Source organism: Hetaerina americana, unplaced genomic scaffold, assembly GCF_022747635.1.
Source record: "Hetaerina americana unplaced genomic scaffold, ioHetAmer1.1.p SCAF_6, whole genome shotgun sequence".
Taxonomy (NCBI): domain Eukaryota; kingdom Metazoa; phylum Arthropoda; class Insecta; order Odonata; family Calopterygidae; genus Hetaerina; species Hetaerina americana.
In genome coordinates this window covers 7,395,938-7,412,820 of record NW_027287205.1, presented here as the reverse complement: position 1 = coordinate 7,412,820, position 16,883 = coordinate 7,395,938, and the positions used below count along the sequence as shown (strand labels likewise).

General features: G+C 36.4%; 1 protein-coding gene across 1 annotated transcript in view; it reads right to left on the bottom strand.

The window, feature by feature from the left end:
• The window catches only part of kl-3 (dynein heavy chain 8, axonemal kl-3), a 141,973-nt gene that overhangs the window by 107,224 nt on the left and 17,866 nt on the right, over nt 1–16,883 (bottom strand). Inside the window, exons 11-17 of the mRNA XM_071593917.1 lie at nt 14,996–15,195; nt 12,133–12,241; nt 11,836–12,078; nt 8,426–8,738; nt 6,950–7,088; nt 5,341–5,603; nt 5,126–5,262 (exon numbers count right to left, since the gene is read on the bottom strand). Of these exons, the coding sequence (XP_071450018.1) occupies nt 5,126–5,262; nt 5,341–5,603; nt 6,950–7,088; nt 8,426–8,738; nt 11,836–12,078; nt 12,133–12,241; nt 14,996–15,195 (1,404 nt within the window). The remainder of the gene's footprint in view (nt 1–5,125; nt 5,263–5,340; nt 5,604–6,949; nt 7,089–8,425; nt 8,739–11,835; nt 12,079–12,132; nt 12,242–14,995; nt 15,196–16,883) is intronic.

The following is a 16,883-nucleotide window of genomic DNA, read 5'->3' as shown; positions in this document are numbered from 1 at the left end:
TTAATAATCTCATTACTGCAATGGCATCACGCGTACCTCTCCCCTTCCAAAACCCAAACTGATCATCCCCTAAGTAATCATTTGCCCTAATCTTTATCCTTTTGTTAATGATCCTGAGAACAACTTAAGCTGTGTGGGAAATCAAATTTATTGTTCTGTAGTCTTCATATGTTGTAGCCATTACCTTTTACGGAATAGGAACTAACACTGATCTAACAGTCTTCTGGCCAGATTCCTTCCTCATAGATACTACGAATCAGCCCATGTAGCCTCTTCCTCCCACATTTGCCTAAACCTTTCAGTAGTTTTGCAGGAATGTTATCCACCCCCACGGCCTTATTTAGTTTCATTTCCCTTAATGCCCTTTCTATCTCATTGTCTAGTATGCGTGGACCTAAGCTATCTTCCTCTACGCCATGTTCCTTTTCAATGTCTAACCTTGTTGGCCAAATTTCTTTACCATACAGTTCTTCTATGTATTCCTTTCACCTCTCTTGGCTCTTTTCTATTTCAACTATTTTCTTACCTGATTTATACCTCATTATTAACACAGATCTTCCCTTCTTACTTCCTGATAGTGTTTTAACCTTGTATAGCACACAAATTTCATCCTTCCTCTGCAAACTTTACATATCCTTGCACTGCGTTTTCCACCATGCTTCTTTTGCTTTATTTGTTACCTGTCTCAATATATTATTTAACTCTATAACTCTCCTTCTGCGTACCTGTGAGTTTATATTCTTCCATTTCCTTCTCTCATTTACGAGGGTCATCCGGAAAGTAGTACCCGTTCGTGCCGCATGAAGTGCTGACGACGCGAGTAGCCGCTGGACGAGGTCAGATAGCTTCAGTGGCTTGTCTGCCTTCTCTGAGCCAAGTTGCGTGACGCTAGCATTGCCTGTGTTGTTTCTGTGATTGTTTACAATGTTTAAAAAAATTGAGAACGCCGCCAGTTGTGAAGTGAGGGCAGTGATTAAATTCCTCAATGCAAGAAACGTTCGCCCATGTGATATTCATCGCCAATTAAAGGAGGTGTATGGAGACAATGTAATGGACGAGTCGTCTGTTCGGCGGTGGTGTCGCAACTTCAACATGGGGAGGGGGAACACACACGACGATGAGCGTTCGGAGAGACCGTCTGTCATTACAGACCAACTGGTGAGCTCAGTTGACGAATTCGTGAGGAACGATCGGCCATCCACCGTATAGCCCGGACTTGGCCCCTTCAGATTTTCATCTCTTTACAAAGCTTAAAGACTTTTTGGCAGGAAAAAGATTTGACAGCGATGAAGAACTTAAAGAAGGAGTGACCCTGTATCTCAATGAGCTGGCGGCGAAGGACTATGCAGCAGGAATACAGAAACTTGTCACACGTTATGACAAATGCCTTAATTTGCTTGGAGATTATGTTGAGAAGTAGTTTAAAGTATCCTCTTTCAAATAAAATTTTTTATGTTTGTTAATATTTACTTTTGTGTCTTTAATTCACGAACGGGTACTACTTTCCGGATGACCCTCGTATCTTCGTAATCATCTCATCCGTGATCCATGGTTTCCTTGTCCTTTTCCCATTAACAGTTCCTGTAGTTTTTTTTGCGGCTTTTAATATAAATTTTTTGATATATTTCCAATAATTTTTCCTCGATAGTACTCAGATCTTTTCCCTCATCCATGTTTGTCTCTACAGCTTGCTCGTAATCCTTCCTTGTCAATCCAGTCAATCTGCTTATCTTTTTGAAACAGAGGCTACACTTCATAAAAACTAAATAATATAATCTAACTGATACCTTTCTGAGTCACCTGACATTTTTCATGCATACCTATGCCTTTTGTGGTGTCTAAACCAAGGATTGGTGATGACTAACCCTAGTCTCCTGTATAATTCAATTGCTTTCTCCCCATGATCATTCCTCTTACATAAACCATAGTCCCTTACCTCATCACCATCTCTTCCTTCGCCTACCGTCGCATTCTAATCCCCCATCACTATCTAATATTATCTTGGAGAAACACGTGATTGTGCTTCTAACTGATTGTATACTATATTGAGTTCTTCCTAATAGTCGCTTGGTGACATGTATACCTGAACAATGATGAAGTCCATGGGTTCTGCTTTCATCTCTACTAGTAATATTCTATCCGTTGCTTGCTCAATGTTGACTATGCTTCTTCCTACCTATTTACTCAATACTATGGCAACCACTCATTGACTCTCTTCTCAACCACTATATATTAGTATAAAACCATCACTCCAGTAATCCCTGCTATCCTTCCATCTCCACCTCACATAAACCTAAAATATCTATATTTCCTCTTTCCATCTCTCGATTTATATTATTTAATTTTCCTGCTTTCACATTTTCCTAACATTCATAGTTCCTATTCAAACTAATTTGGTCTTCTTCTTCTGCATATTATGTCCTTCTTATGGTTTTGATTTGCAAGGCTTTTGTGAGATGACAACCTTGGAAGCATTGCCTCTCCCGCTGCAAGGCATGACACAAGGCTGATTTGGGAGAGACCCTTAGTTTACCATACTTCCCAACATAAAAATCTTGGGGTTAATGATTGGAGTGGTTTGCCTTTGCCTTCCTCAATAGTGACACTCCATAAATCAGCCTTCCCTAATCTTTTCCTTATATCTTTCTTGAACAGGCCTATCATCAACTCCCTCCTCTTCGTAAACACTTCCTCGCCCAATTTAATTCTTGTTTTGATATCCCAACCACTCTACCCACTCTTCTCCAAAACACTTCTTAAATAGATGAATGGTGGCACCTGTTTAAGTTTATACCCTCCAGGTATAATGTTTATCTTAAGACTTCTTACTTCTTGAGGATCTCATCACCTTCATTTTATCATGGTCAATTCTCATCCCATTCCTGTACACTGAAACTGCAAGGCACCAAGTGACAATAATAACTTTTTGGCTGACTCACTCACTAATGCTTGAACATCCACAAATCTAATTGATTTCAAGAGTCCCCACCACCTATTTATGCTCCAGCCCTTCCCATCTTCTCTGCATATACACAGATGTATATAAATCATAAATATTAGGGTGCTTAACTTCACTGTGCTTCAACCATGATGAATCATGCAGAGGAGAAATGAGCACTAAATACCAATAGCATGGGATTCTCGTCATTATCAGTATTCTGTCGGCAGGTGCGAACATTTCACCACTGCTCCCTATCCTGTGCCCTTCTCTTCATATTACAAACATGACACCTTCCTCTCCTCAGAGATCCCTCGATTGCTCCTTCCAAGGTATCGCTATTCAAGTACGTAGTCCTCTCAGAAAATGTCCAAGCCAGGTATTCCTCCTCTTTGCAATCGCCTTCCCTCTTCTCCCATTCTCTTCAGGACCTCCTCATCGATTACCTTGTCCAACCACATGATTTCTGACACCATTCTCCAAATCCACATTTCAAAGGCTTCACTCTTTTTCTATCACTTCTCATCAAAATCCATGCCTCGCATCTATCTTGCATTATGCTCCACAAATGAAAATTTGCTAACTTCTTCCTAATTTATCCTCCAACTTGATAATCTTTCCCTCAATTTGATCACACTATTCTCATTTCTATTTCCCATTCTTGTTATTTCTGTTCGTAAATACTTATACTTTCTTATTTTCCAATCAGCTTCCTCTGCATTAAACATTAAAACATTCAAGTTTTCCAAACCTCAGATTTTCATCTCCTAGGTTTTCTTTGGGCTCGATCTCAGACCAGATTACCTTTCTTTCAGTTCCAGCAGTTCACTCAACTCCATTTCACTCTCTATGAGCATAATCATTTCATCCTCAAACAAAGCTCAAACATGCTATTCCTCTATAAACCATACTTTTACCCTTCACCTCTGACCAACAGTACAATCACCACCTCTTCTACATAATTATTGAATAGTTTTGGGGACAGACAGCAACCCTTTCTAGACCAACATCCGTCTAGACCAAATCAGCCCTTCACACCCATCTCAATGATTCCATCTGCTTAATTTATATGCATTTAATAAGGCCAACGTCCTTCCAATGCACTTCTGTTTTCTCCAATATACATATTGGCATAGCCCTTTTAACTCTAAAGCTGCAGGAAATACAGATACTTGTACATATTTACATAACAGAATAAATTACAGGATAAATGTTCATAATTGTTTGAGTGTTTCTTGCTCTGAGGCCCCAGAGACCCTTCTCATCTTCATCACCTGAACTTCATCTCACCAAGAGAGAGTCAACTCCTTCCACCCCTCAAACAGGTCTCCCTCCCTTGCTCATTAGGCCCTTGCACATTCACTTGATTGTGAGATAAGATCACTCTTTCAACCTGTCCGCCACCTTCAAAAAGTAAACACTAAGTCAGTGAAAATCAATGGATTTACATGAGATTGGGTGTGTAATTGACTAGGTCAGATATTTTATTATTATAGGATATCTACCAGTTAAGGTAGATTTTGGATGGACACAACTACCATATAATTCTCTGGTCTCTCCAAACAAAACGCAACCAACATCCTACTCTATAATAAGCCCCTTTCATCTCCGTATACTTCCTTCCTCCATTCAATATCCCTATCCTATCCCTTCCTCCTTTGCCTAACAGTCTTTCCTCTATTAGAGTCTTCAACATTCCACTGCCGATCAGTACGCCCTTCATCTATTTCTCCTGCCTCCATAGGATTATTCCCAACAAACCCCTCTCTTCGCCCACCAAACCTATCACTTCCTCATTTGTTTTCCTTCTGTTCACTGAACCTTCTCCATCTTTCTCCACATCCACATTTCAAAAGCCTCCAATCTGTGCGTATCATCCTGCTACAATGACCATGTTTCCACATCGTACATAACTACACCCAATATCAAAGTCTTTATGATTTTGTCCTTAACATTTCAAAGAAAATGAACATTTTATGACCTTTGTGAGATGTAAAATGTTTGTGAAAATAATGTCTACTATTTGTTAGATCTCCACTCACGAGTCATCATAGTCATCTATAAGTGAATCAGGAGTTGACTTTTGAAATTGTCCAGGTTTTGGCCAAATCTGCCTTATATCTAGGAAATATGTAGGTGCATAGATGGAACTTCATGTTGGAACTTAAACATGAACTGAATTCTTACCACACATAAACTATTAACATCAGACTTCAGTGATGTATCCAGACCCTGAAGCATCATCACACACCTCACAGTTTCCTTGTGATCAGCAACACTTCGGTAGTAGGAGAGAGCATCAGAGTCAGAGGCATCAGCAACTCCTATAAACAATTGTGATGTGTGAAAATAAAAGGATATGAAAGTTTTTGCACCATCCTAACACACTCTAATAAGCTTACCTGCCACAGAGGACTGAATGGATCCGAGTGATGCAATTTTTGGTACTGTAAATGACTCACTTGATTCAATGATTGATACTTCCGATCTCTTTTGCCCCCACTGCATGACCCCTCGGTGGGTTTCAATGGAATTTGTAATCATTCGGTTCAGCCCTAACTGAATTTCATCCAGAGTTGGCCGCATCACAATGTTTGGAATGTGCAGAATTAACTCAGATTTTATAAATGGCTCCAACTCATCTGACTCACTGTCTAGTCCAATGCTAGATATATTAAATGAAAAAATAGCCCTAAATATGGGTCCCAATATTAAATTTCAGTTCTAAAAATATAATTTTAGTATTTACCTAAATATAATTTTTTAATAACAACAATGTCACAAAGTCAAAAACTACAACCAATAGCAACAATACATATATGACTTAAAGATTTATAAAAATTCTCTAATGGTAAAAAAAGTATATGAGGTTGGTTCAACCATGTTAGAAATGAAGAAACCATTTTTTCAAAACTTTTTTTTTTATTTTTCAACACAGTCCCCTTTTAGAAAGATACACTTCTCCCAACATTCCGGCCATTTTGTTAACCCCTCCAAAAAATAGGATTTGTCGAACTCTCCAAAATACCTAAAGATAACCTTCAGAAAACATTACTTGGCTTTATACCATTTTTTTGTAGCACTGCAACTTTAATGCTGCTTTCTTCCATCTTTGTTAATAATAATAATTTATTTCCCCAATTGATGAATACATAGTATGGTACAGAATATCACTCATTATGTACCTGTATAGGGTACATCAAGAATAACTTGACTTAAATTAAGTTAATGTACTTCTTGATGTACCCTATACAAGTATACAATGAGTGATATTCTGTACCATGCTATGTATTCATCAATTGGGGAAATAAATTATTATTATTAACAAAGATGGAAGAAAGGCAGCATTAAAGTTGCAGTGCTACAAAAAATGGTATAAAACCGAGTAATGTTTTCTAAAATGACACATTTTCAATTTTAGACCTGAGTACTTGGGGAGCAAATATAAATAGAGCTGATATTAATTTCTTGTATTTTTGCCAAATAACTATAAGCAAGAAACAACTGCTTTGTATAATTTAAAACTACCTTTTCATTTATGTTGCATCTAAATAACATTATCTAATGTACACTCTAGGATTGCGCACACTGAATTGCTTCTTTAAACCACAATAAGGATTTAATGTTCAAAAATAAATATATAATTATCATTATTACTACTTTGAGAATAAGGGTGATAAATACACAGAATGGCAATCAGATGTATTGGGAAAAAAGAAAAACATGAAATAAACAATGAGCAATGCATAAATAATTTTTTTACAAGGGCATTTATATTAATTTAGTTTCTAATATTCCAGAGTGTAATTCAATGGAACAATATGTAAATTTTAATGATTTATCATTAAAGCACTCTGATAATCAAATAGTGATCGAAGTATTGTGCCAAAAAGCCCATAAACAAAGTTTCTTTTCCGAGCAATGAATAAAAATATTTTTCCGTGGAGGAATTTTCCTGGACAGTTTTACCAGGAAAATTCCAAACTCTACCTTAAAAATATTATGCCATACCGTATGTTAGTGGCCCTTTTCCTAAGTTTTTCCAAGGATAATTTTGTCGCTTTCACAAGAGCTTCCAAGTTTTTTTCGCTGAAGTGCAAAAATAAATCCATGCAGCAATGATGCACTGCTTTAAGTTTCTCCTCAGTTCCTTGAAAAGAAGTAATAAAAAATGGAAATTGTGTTAAAACAACAGGAACAAGAAAGTGATGGAAATATTTAATAATATCAATCAATTAATCCCTGTGGCACCCTTGGACAACCTCAACTCAAACCAAAGTGGTTTGACTTTTGTGGCAGGGAAACCACAGGTGGCACTGCTGCAGTCAGATGATTTGTACTGTTGGCCACATTCAAGTGAAATCAAGTATAGAAATTTTAACTCACAAAACTAGGAAGTGAATGATTTCTGGAATGTGGGTCCCCATGATGAAACTCACTAGAATGGCTAGGAGAGAGGAGAGGGGGTAGGCCACCAATGGTGGCAGTCATTGGTCTACAGCAGGGATTGGGGAACCGGTATACATTCCCCCAAATGGGATGAAAATGGATTTCTTGGTGGGAATGGAAATCTTGGATGGAAGGGTGGGGTGAGAGGGAGGGCAGAAAACTCAGGACCCCCATAGATGGTACAAACACCCTGGCTTAACTACTGAGGAGATCATATAACATACATTTTCAATTGAACAAACACATTTATAATGAGATCTAGCACTGTAAGGACAGAAAAGAATTTTTTATAGTTCCATTAGCCTTATAACATTTACTATTAGCTGTTTTATACAGCTCTTCCTAGGGTAGTGCCCCATTGCAAGCACTTTCAATCCACTCTAAAAATGTGATGAGCTGAGATCTGACTCTCATGCCAATGATGACCACCCATTCATTGTTATGAATTTCAGAACCCCAATGGCTTAGCAAGGAGTGAGCTATACCCTAACCAACCCTCAGGCTGCTTACTCTTTAATTCATAAAGAGAATTGGAATGGTTTTTTATCAATCACCAGAAAAAGTATTTAGAAAATAACATTAATAATCTTGTGAACAAAAAAACAATAATGGCAAAGGTGTAAATTTTATTTTCACGCAAATTCTGAACATGTGGCGACAAAACAACACACACAAATCTTACCATTATGACAGATTCTGCTCCAAGGGCTGCTAGGGATAGAATTAAAATATCCAAAGCTATGTTCCCCTGGGTGTACTACATGGCACATAAATTTTGACAATTTAAAATTAGGTATTGTTAACTAGAAATTGTGGACCAATTGGATCCTTTCAATTAAAACTACTAATAATTTAATATTCTTCTATCTTAGGAAGTTTGATCAGGGTCAAGTAATTCTGATTTGGCCACACCATTGAGAGATAATGGCACTAATGAGTGGAAGAATTTTTTAACTATGGAAATAATGAAATATGTAGGAGCTCAGGAAAAGGAAATATCTTGAAAGAGGAATCATCTTTCGTATTTACCTAATTTACCAGCATCTTCAGGACTCAAATTCAATTTTCTTGATCGTTTGGCGGCATATTCTGCATTTAACCACTCATATTTGGCTTCTGTGCTTACATCAAGGTCAATGGCTCCTAAAAATTTATTAACCAGCTCTATTGCTGCCTTTTCTGCTGCCTCAGATTTTACTTCTAGATCGATCATAGCCTTCCCTCTGAGGGAAATATTTTTCTCGATTAGTTCAGAGATAGTGAAAGCTTCATTCATTGGTATAAAAACCAAGTCAATAGTTGACATTTGCTCCATAATGCCATATATTCGAGCATCTTGAAGGTCTTTCACCTAAAAATTTAAATTCCTGGATTTAATTTGAACAAGGAAGATGAAAGTATGTAACATATTTATAAACAATTTATTTATTAAGAAAAAGGCACTGACTTTATGAAGTGAGAGTAAAGGGTCAAAAAGAAATGCAATGTAAAATTTAATTTACAGGTGGTTTACAATGTCCTTTGAGGACAGAGAGCATGCAATTGATGACAAGAGGTCTTAACTAAGTTATGATTAAGTTAATCTTTATGATGCAGAAAAAGGCAGTCCATACCTTATCTAATTCATGTCCACTTGAACACTGTAGACCTCTCTTTTTAAATTTAAAAATTATGACTGTCTACAATTTATATATGTTCTATTCATTAGTTCATGTAAAAGAAAATACGAGTATGTACTCCACCAGGGCTGACATTCACAGCCATAACAACAGAGCAAAGTCTAAAATAGATTTTCCATACTGTAGGCCTGACAGGACTTACAAAGTTGAAGGTCTACCTATCAAATTGTTTAATATGCTTCCAAATTCTGTAAATTCAGCCCGCAATGTGGTGTTCCGCAGGGTGATGCGTGATTGGCTTACCTCCAAACCTTTATACTCAATAGAGGAGTTATGAACTTAAATTTACTAGCCTAAAACTGTGAGGTCGAGTGTGAGTAGAATATCAGGTCTACGTATACAAATATTTTCAATACAAGTATTTTATGTGATTGTATTTAGTGCTGTAAAGTATATTATCTATGAACAACTGTATGTTCCTATAAAAAGTCGCAATATATGTAACAAACTGTACAAATGTGAAAAATGACGACATCTACCATATGTGAATTGATTATAAGATGAATAAAGTATATTATTATTATTGTTATTGCTCTCTATTAACAGAATGATGCATCAGCATGCCATACCAGCACACATGACTGTAACAGGAGCATACAATTAGGATGTACTAAAAATTGTCCAAAACCAGGGATGGTGAGCCTTTTGATGACTGAGAGAGTGGCCAATGTGTATGTACATAATAATAGAAGTATACTCTTGATTTGGATGCCAACCAAATGAGTGATCACCAAGAAATTGCCTGCAGCACCCTCCCACCTCTGCATGCCAAAATAATTGACGACATCTACCAAAATAATTGCTCTACATGCCACTTTGGCCCCGCATGCCATGGGTTTGCCACCCCTGCCCTAAGACATATCCATTGCCAATAGTCATATACATTTATATGAAAAAACTGTCTGTTGTCCTATGATGATGCATGACTGCACATTGCAAATGCTTTGGCTGAATATCTCAGCAAAAACAATGTGATGTGCGTTCTTCATCCCCCTTCCAGATGTAGCCGTATGTGAGTTTCCTATACCCCAATGTGAAGAAACACTTTGGTGGAAAGCATCATCATCCATCATCACAAGCAGTGGTGAAGGCTGCTGAGGTGAATTTGAGGGACTTTTGGAAATACAGTATACCGCATGTCTTCAACATAACATATCAAAAAGGAGGGAAAAGTGTACTGTTTATTATGAGAACTATTTTGAGGAGGACCATCAAAATTTGAAGAATGCGTGAAGTATGTTGATCATTTTTTTAAAATTTGATTATTTGACTTCAATCAAATTTCAACCACACATCAGGGTAGGGGGGCCAGTTCCTTTATGCCGGTTATGGTTTCCCAGGAAGACCTGGTACCCGAAAAATCACATAGCTGGGGTGGAGCTGCAGGTGCCCAGAGTGCCTTGCCCGGGAATCAAACCCGGGACCCTCCAGTCAGCAGTCCAACGCTCTACCCCCTGGACTACCGCGACCCACAATCAGTATGTATCCATTATATAATAAATTAAATCCTGAATTCATGCATTACCTGCCTTTTTCCAATTTCTTGAATTTTATTCACAGTTAAGTTTCAACTTAAACAGGCATTTTACGTGGAGCATAAGGCAAGTGAAATGGAATAGACTAATGGAAGGGTGCAGAGTACTTCAGGTAGTGGTTATCCTATCATCAAAGATGAGTTTTGAAACCCCTTGGATTCACATCTTCAGAAAGGAATGAGCCACTGGCACCATGCAAATGTTTCTTTTTAAACTGAAGCCCCCTTCAACCACGGATAATAACTACATCACTCATTGTATCATAATATCTCTTATTTCCTCTTTTTCAATCTTTTAAAATGCTTTCCCTACTATCCTCTCATGCTATTGTCAAGTTGAAAGAAAACAGATTAAGTGTACATAGAAACTAATTTTAAATCTGGGAGAATCTGATGACTGAGAGATCAGGGTGAATTCAAATCAACATTGGAGAGTTGCAGAGAAATAGGGTTGTAAATGATGGTGGCTTCAACTTTCTGACAACACATTTTTAATATTACTTGTTACAAAGTAGTTCAGCCAGTAAAGTGAATGAATGAATGAATACGAGAGTGTAACGCTGAATTTCTAAACCCATTCAAAATCTGGGAATTTTCCCATTTAATTACAAGCAACAGGAATTCATAACTGATTCCAAGTTACTGTACTGCTGAAACAATTGGCTAAAGCTATTGCTAGTTTCTTCACTATTCTTTTATAACATGGAAATATTGGTAGAGTACAGGATCTCCAAAAATGTATTCATAAAATCAAATTATTTATTGATTGTGGAATATTTGAGATTAGGGGTCATCAATTAGAAGAAATTATAACATATGCACTTGATTTAAACATGCACATTTATGTTAACACTAGTGCCACAATGATATTATCATGGATGTCAACTTTTAATAGTATGCACCACTATTCTTTCAATATTTATCACAATTTGATAGGACTTTTGCAAATATTTTCTTTTAAATTACAGATTGCTTTAAGTTGAACATCTAATTCCAGAATCATTTCTTTTCTCATACGAGTCCTTGTTTGCTCTGAATATGTCACGTGAATTTAATCACATCATGAGATCATCATCACTCCTGCTGACAACAAACAATCATAACGGTGAAGTTTTACATTCTGAACACCAATTTAGCCTCAAGCATGATGAATTTTGTGTTTTCCACATTTTCGGATTCTGGATATGAGGTTCTAACCTGTGCCAACTACTTTCAAAATGTTATATTAAATTTACCTCTTTCAAAAATTCCTCCACAGAAGATATTGCTTTCTCTACGTTTGAACAATATTCCTCTATATTTGTCGATGTCCAGTTTATCACAGACAAACCAGGTCGGAGTGCCTTTTCGATTGATGCTATCTGATCCATCATCAGTGGCTCAAATAATTCTGGAATCCCTTCGTCAGAATCATCTTTTTTCACCTTGACACCCAGTTCTGCCATGACACCCAAGGATTCATTCACATTTTCCTTTTCCTTCTTGGAAATTAGTCTTTCATTTTTTTCCAAGAGTAGCTTAATTGTTTCAACAGTAGCAAAAAGTTGCTTCCTTTGAACAGTCAGCAGCTGAGGAGCATCAGGGACTTGTAAACCAAATTTCCACATGCACTCTGTCTCACGAATAACTTCTCTGACATAGCTGGAAAAAATTAATGAAATATGAAATAGAAGAAAAACTCTTAGGAGAAGTCTTAGGCTCACATTTTCATTATTTTGCTTGATTAAGCTACCACATTTATGGGTGCCATCAACTTGCATTGAGATAGAAACTTTTACAATTTGAATTAGTGCAGAGGTATTGAAAAAGCTTATGTCGCAACAGCAGATCCAGTATTCATCCCAGAACAATCAAATATTTCAAAGGAGTAATGCACAATCACCCTTCTTTCAATTACACCACTCCATCATTATTAAACCATCAAAAATCCCTCCCCCTACAATATGTGACTAGACACAGATTTCAGTGATAAGATCTTATTAACATACTAAAATCCATGCCGGACTAGAAATGGTTGAAAATTCTAAATTGATGCCATTCAGTTGAAGACATACGCAGAAATAGTATCCAATCAAAATTGTTTATGTAGCAGCTAAAGTTTACTTTCTATATGTTCTAAAATGTTGAAATCTCAAAGCATGAAAACATCACTTGCTCTTTACAGAAATTCTAAATGCTGTCCACCAATATTTATGATATCATTCCTATAACCATGCTTTCAATATTTTTTTGAGAGCTACTGTGATCTACTAATCCACGTAATTTTCCAATGCTTAGAAAAATGTATTCTAGTGGGAATTCCAATTATTCATCATCAATGAATATGATTCAATTTTTTCCTAGGGCTCATTTATCCACATGTAGACATGATTCAATGAATTTTTCTCAAACAGAGGAAGAGAGAGAGAGAAAGAGTCTCTTATGCACATTAAAACTTCATCATCTTGAAATTATAGGAATAAAAATAATCAGGATCACCTATCATCTTCCCTCACCATGCCTAGTTCTTTGTTTGTTTTCCTTTCTGTGCATTTAACTTTTCCATTCTTCGTCACATGCAGATCTCAAAATCAACCAATCGAGATGTAGACATCTAGGTGCAGACTGGTTGATTTTGAGATGTAGATGTGACAAAGAACGGAAAATTGGAATGTACAGAAAGGAAAAAGAACAAAGAACTAGGCATGGTGGGGGAGGATAGAGAATTTTTGGTAGAAAACTTAAGGAGGAAGGAAAGTTGGATACAGAGAATTTCATTTGAGGATGGAATCTTGAAGACTGATATAGGGGAGAACATTAGGCCAGCGAGGTAGGAGGATGAAAAGGACATGCGTGTTGGACAAAATGTAAGGAGATAGAAAGTACGTGGAATTGAGGAACAGTTTAATGTAACGTAGATTATCAGGATTTTTAATGTACGAGGGTGGACTGAAAAGTTTCCAACCTCAGAATTTCAGAAATAATGTCTTGTATCTTTGTTAGGTCAGAAACTTTTCAGACCACCCCTGTAATACGAAGCTACGAAATTTAGTGATGTTCGGAAAGCGTATATCCAAAATCTACCTTAAACAGTGGTAACCTACTAATGTTAACTCAATTAATAAATCTTTCACATCCCAATAAGTCATCATTATACTAACAAACGGTTCAATCCTAGGCATATTTTATTCCTAGAAGAGTATGAATGAACATAAAATGCCCTAAAAGTAATGATCAAATGCAAATGAGTCTTTTCTGAACTAGTTATGACAGAGAACAGAATTAGAGAAAGAGACTCAGTGGCCACAATAGGTAAAAAAACCTTATTATTTCAAAATAAAAGGGAATAAAAAATTTGACTTTGAAATATACAGCTTCAAAATATAATAACTTCAAAATGATTTTTTTAGTTCCATATTTGGCCAATAAAATTTTTGATTGCATTTTACCTGTCCATCAAAATACTACATTTGGAAAGGTTGCATTTGCTGCTCAGAGCAATTGATAAAAACATGAAAATAAATGCCCATCACAAGGTTTGAATAGGTGAACTATGGGCTTCCATTCAATGCCCAAATGGAACAAAATCACTTCCACTTCTCTTTTCATTCGACTATTCAACGTTGATTTTAGCTTACCAATGAAAGAGATGATCTTACATCACGTAAACGGCAATGCAAGAAAGAAAAATTTTCAGAGAAGACAAAAAAGATAATGAGACACAGCATGAAAAGAACTCCTTCCCATATTGTTTGTAAGCAAAACTTGACTATGCCCACATAATCATATGTGCTCACTAAAAGTAGTGGCAGTGGGATGTGGGAGGCCTGTTTGAGTTGAAAACTAGAGATGGAAACTTAGGAAAATATGTATTCATATATTTCTTAAACTTCCCGAGGTTTACTTCTCCTTCCAATGAAAATGATGATATTACTTGGCTATTCCCTACTTTTAGTCTTTAAACATCCTCAGTGAGATACGTTTTTAAACCATAATTTTCATCTTTCTCCTTATGATATGAAACCTAACTTATGCAAAAGAACAGACAACTATATTTTAAATGAAACCATCCTGACAATGACATTCACCCAAATATTTTTCATATTTTGCAGCTTCCTGCATGCAATAAAGTACCCCTTACAGTGGACTTCGGCTGTGTATAGAAGTGTATCACTCAATAAAATCCATTTATTCTAAATGAATATATATTCATGAGGTCATACTGCTTTTAAAAGGGAACAGGAAGTTTTCTGCATTGCAGTAAAAAAATAAAACCAATGTGACATTATGAACCATTGGAAGAAATTTCAAATGGTTTATTGAGAATAGTTTATAAGCACACTACAACTGATGGCAGATGGCATTATGTACCAATAATGAATTAAAACTCATTGGCTAAGAAAAGTAAAAACTTACTGATCAAAATTAACTTCATATTTATGAGTTTTAGGATGCTGAATCAGCATTGGCCCTAGCAGGCGACTTCTGACTTTTTGGGCTTCTTTACACCATGCTTGATGATAAAGTGTCTCATAGTGTACTAAAATCATTGCCATAGCATTGTAGAGCCGTACAATTTTTTTGGCCTTTGGCACTTCAAGGACTCCTTCTTTGAACTGAAACATTACAGAAAGAGAGAATGTAGGTGTGATTGTAAAATGCCTAATTAAGGTTATGAGCCACACTGCCACTACATGAATCTTGCGCATGTGAAACACGTCCATGAAAGACTGCGAGGAAATTAATAGAGAAGGTAATTTTAGATACCTGACTCGTAAAATTTTTAAAAATTGATCTATCCAGTGAATGAATAAATATACTATACATTTTTGAAAACCTAATACATGGCAAATACATAAAAAAGGAATAATAGCAATCAACCCATACTCTGTTTCAGAGATAATAGAGTTCACAAAGTTTAAGAGCGTGAGGATACATTGAGATGAAATGGGATGTTAGAAGTCATTATAGAAAAGAGAATGCTCACTAAGCAGCAAAGAGATTGAAGAAGGCACATTTTTCAAAGGTATGAGGACAGGTGGAAGGCAAAAAGAACTGAAAAATAAAATTATGGAGAGCAAACGTAAGGAAATCCACACAATGCAAAATATATAACAAGTTGAAATGAAAGAATGTAAAATTAAAAAGTGAAGCATCCTGGTATTTTTTTAAAATTTGAATTAATAGTATGAATTTTCTTTCGGAAGTCCAGAGAAAATTAATTTTATTAAGATTTACTGAAAGATTGGAATAGAAATAAAAATAAATATCTAAACCTGCAGCATAACAAGTTGCTTATAATTTAGAAGACATATGGCCTCTGAAATCCTCATAAAATTATTATACATTACGAATTTGATCTCTCACAAAAGTTACATCCAATCATCAAATTCAACTTAGGTAATTACGGAAGACAAAACTCTAAGAGCAGGAAATACAAGTAAAGGCTAAAAAGATTCCTAGATAGTACACAATGCTGCTTTATGCTACAACTGAATTAATGCAAGGCATTTTGCAAACATCTCTAGATTTTCAATGCAACAATTTCAGAGTGTAAAAATCATTTGACTTGACCGGGGTTCAAACCTGGATCCCTCAATGTACGGTTGAGTGCTTTAGCCAGTTAATCTATCAAGGCATCCTCTTCTTTAAAGCCCCCAAATTTTCAGAGTTTAAGAGGACACCTCGATAGCTTAACTGGCTAAAGCACTCAACTGGATATTTGAGGGATCCGGATTCGAATCCCGGTCAAGGCAAAAGATTTTTACACTCTGAAATTGTTGCATTGAAATGCACATTAGCAGACAACTCCATTAAAAGCTATTGTTGCGGCATCTCCTGCAGTTTCTTTGGGATCTCTAGATTTGCTTAAAAAAATTAGAAACTACAGTAATTGGCCTCTTCAAGAATGCACACAGAGAATATAGGAAACCCTGATTCTTGAACATGGATAAGGCATATCTTCATATTAATTCAGGTGGCTGGTTTGGTTAGCCAGATAAGTGACTTACCCACCTGCCAAGCCAAGGAGATGGGTTGCCATCTGGCCTACGTTATGATTCAAGTCAACTCTGTTAGTTCTTTTAACGGAAAACCTTATGACAACTTAAAGTCAGCCAATGAGGATTCCAGATTCAGAAAAACCAAAAGATGCATCTAGAGAGTACATTGAGGAAAAAATAATTTCCTGGCTGGATGATCATGCCTCAAACCTTTTTCAAAATCAGTCTTATAAGCAGTGATTACTACATAACTAATTTGCTTTTGCCAGTCTCAACAAAAACCCTTATTAGTGTTGGCCTCA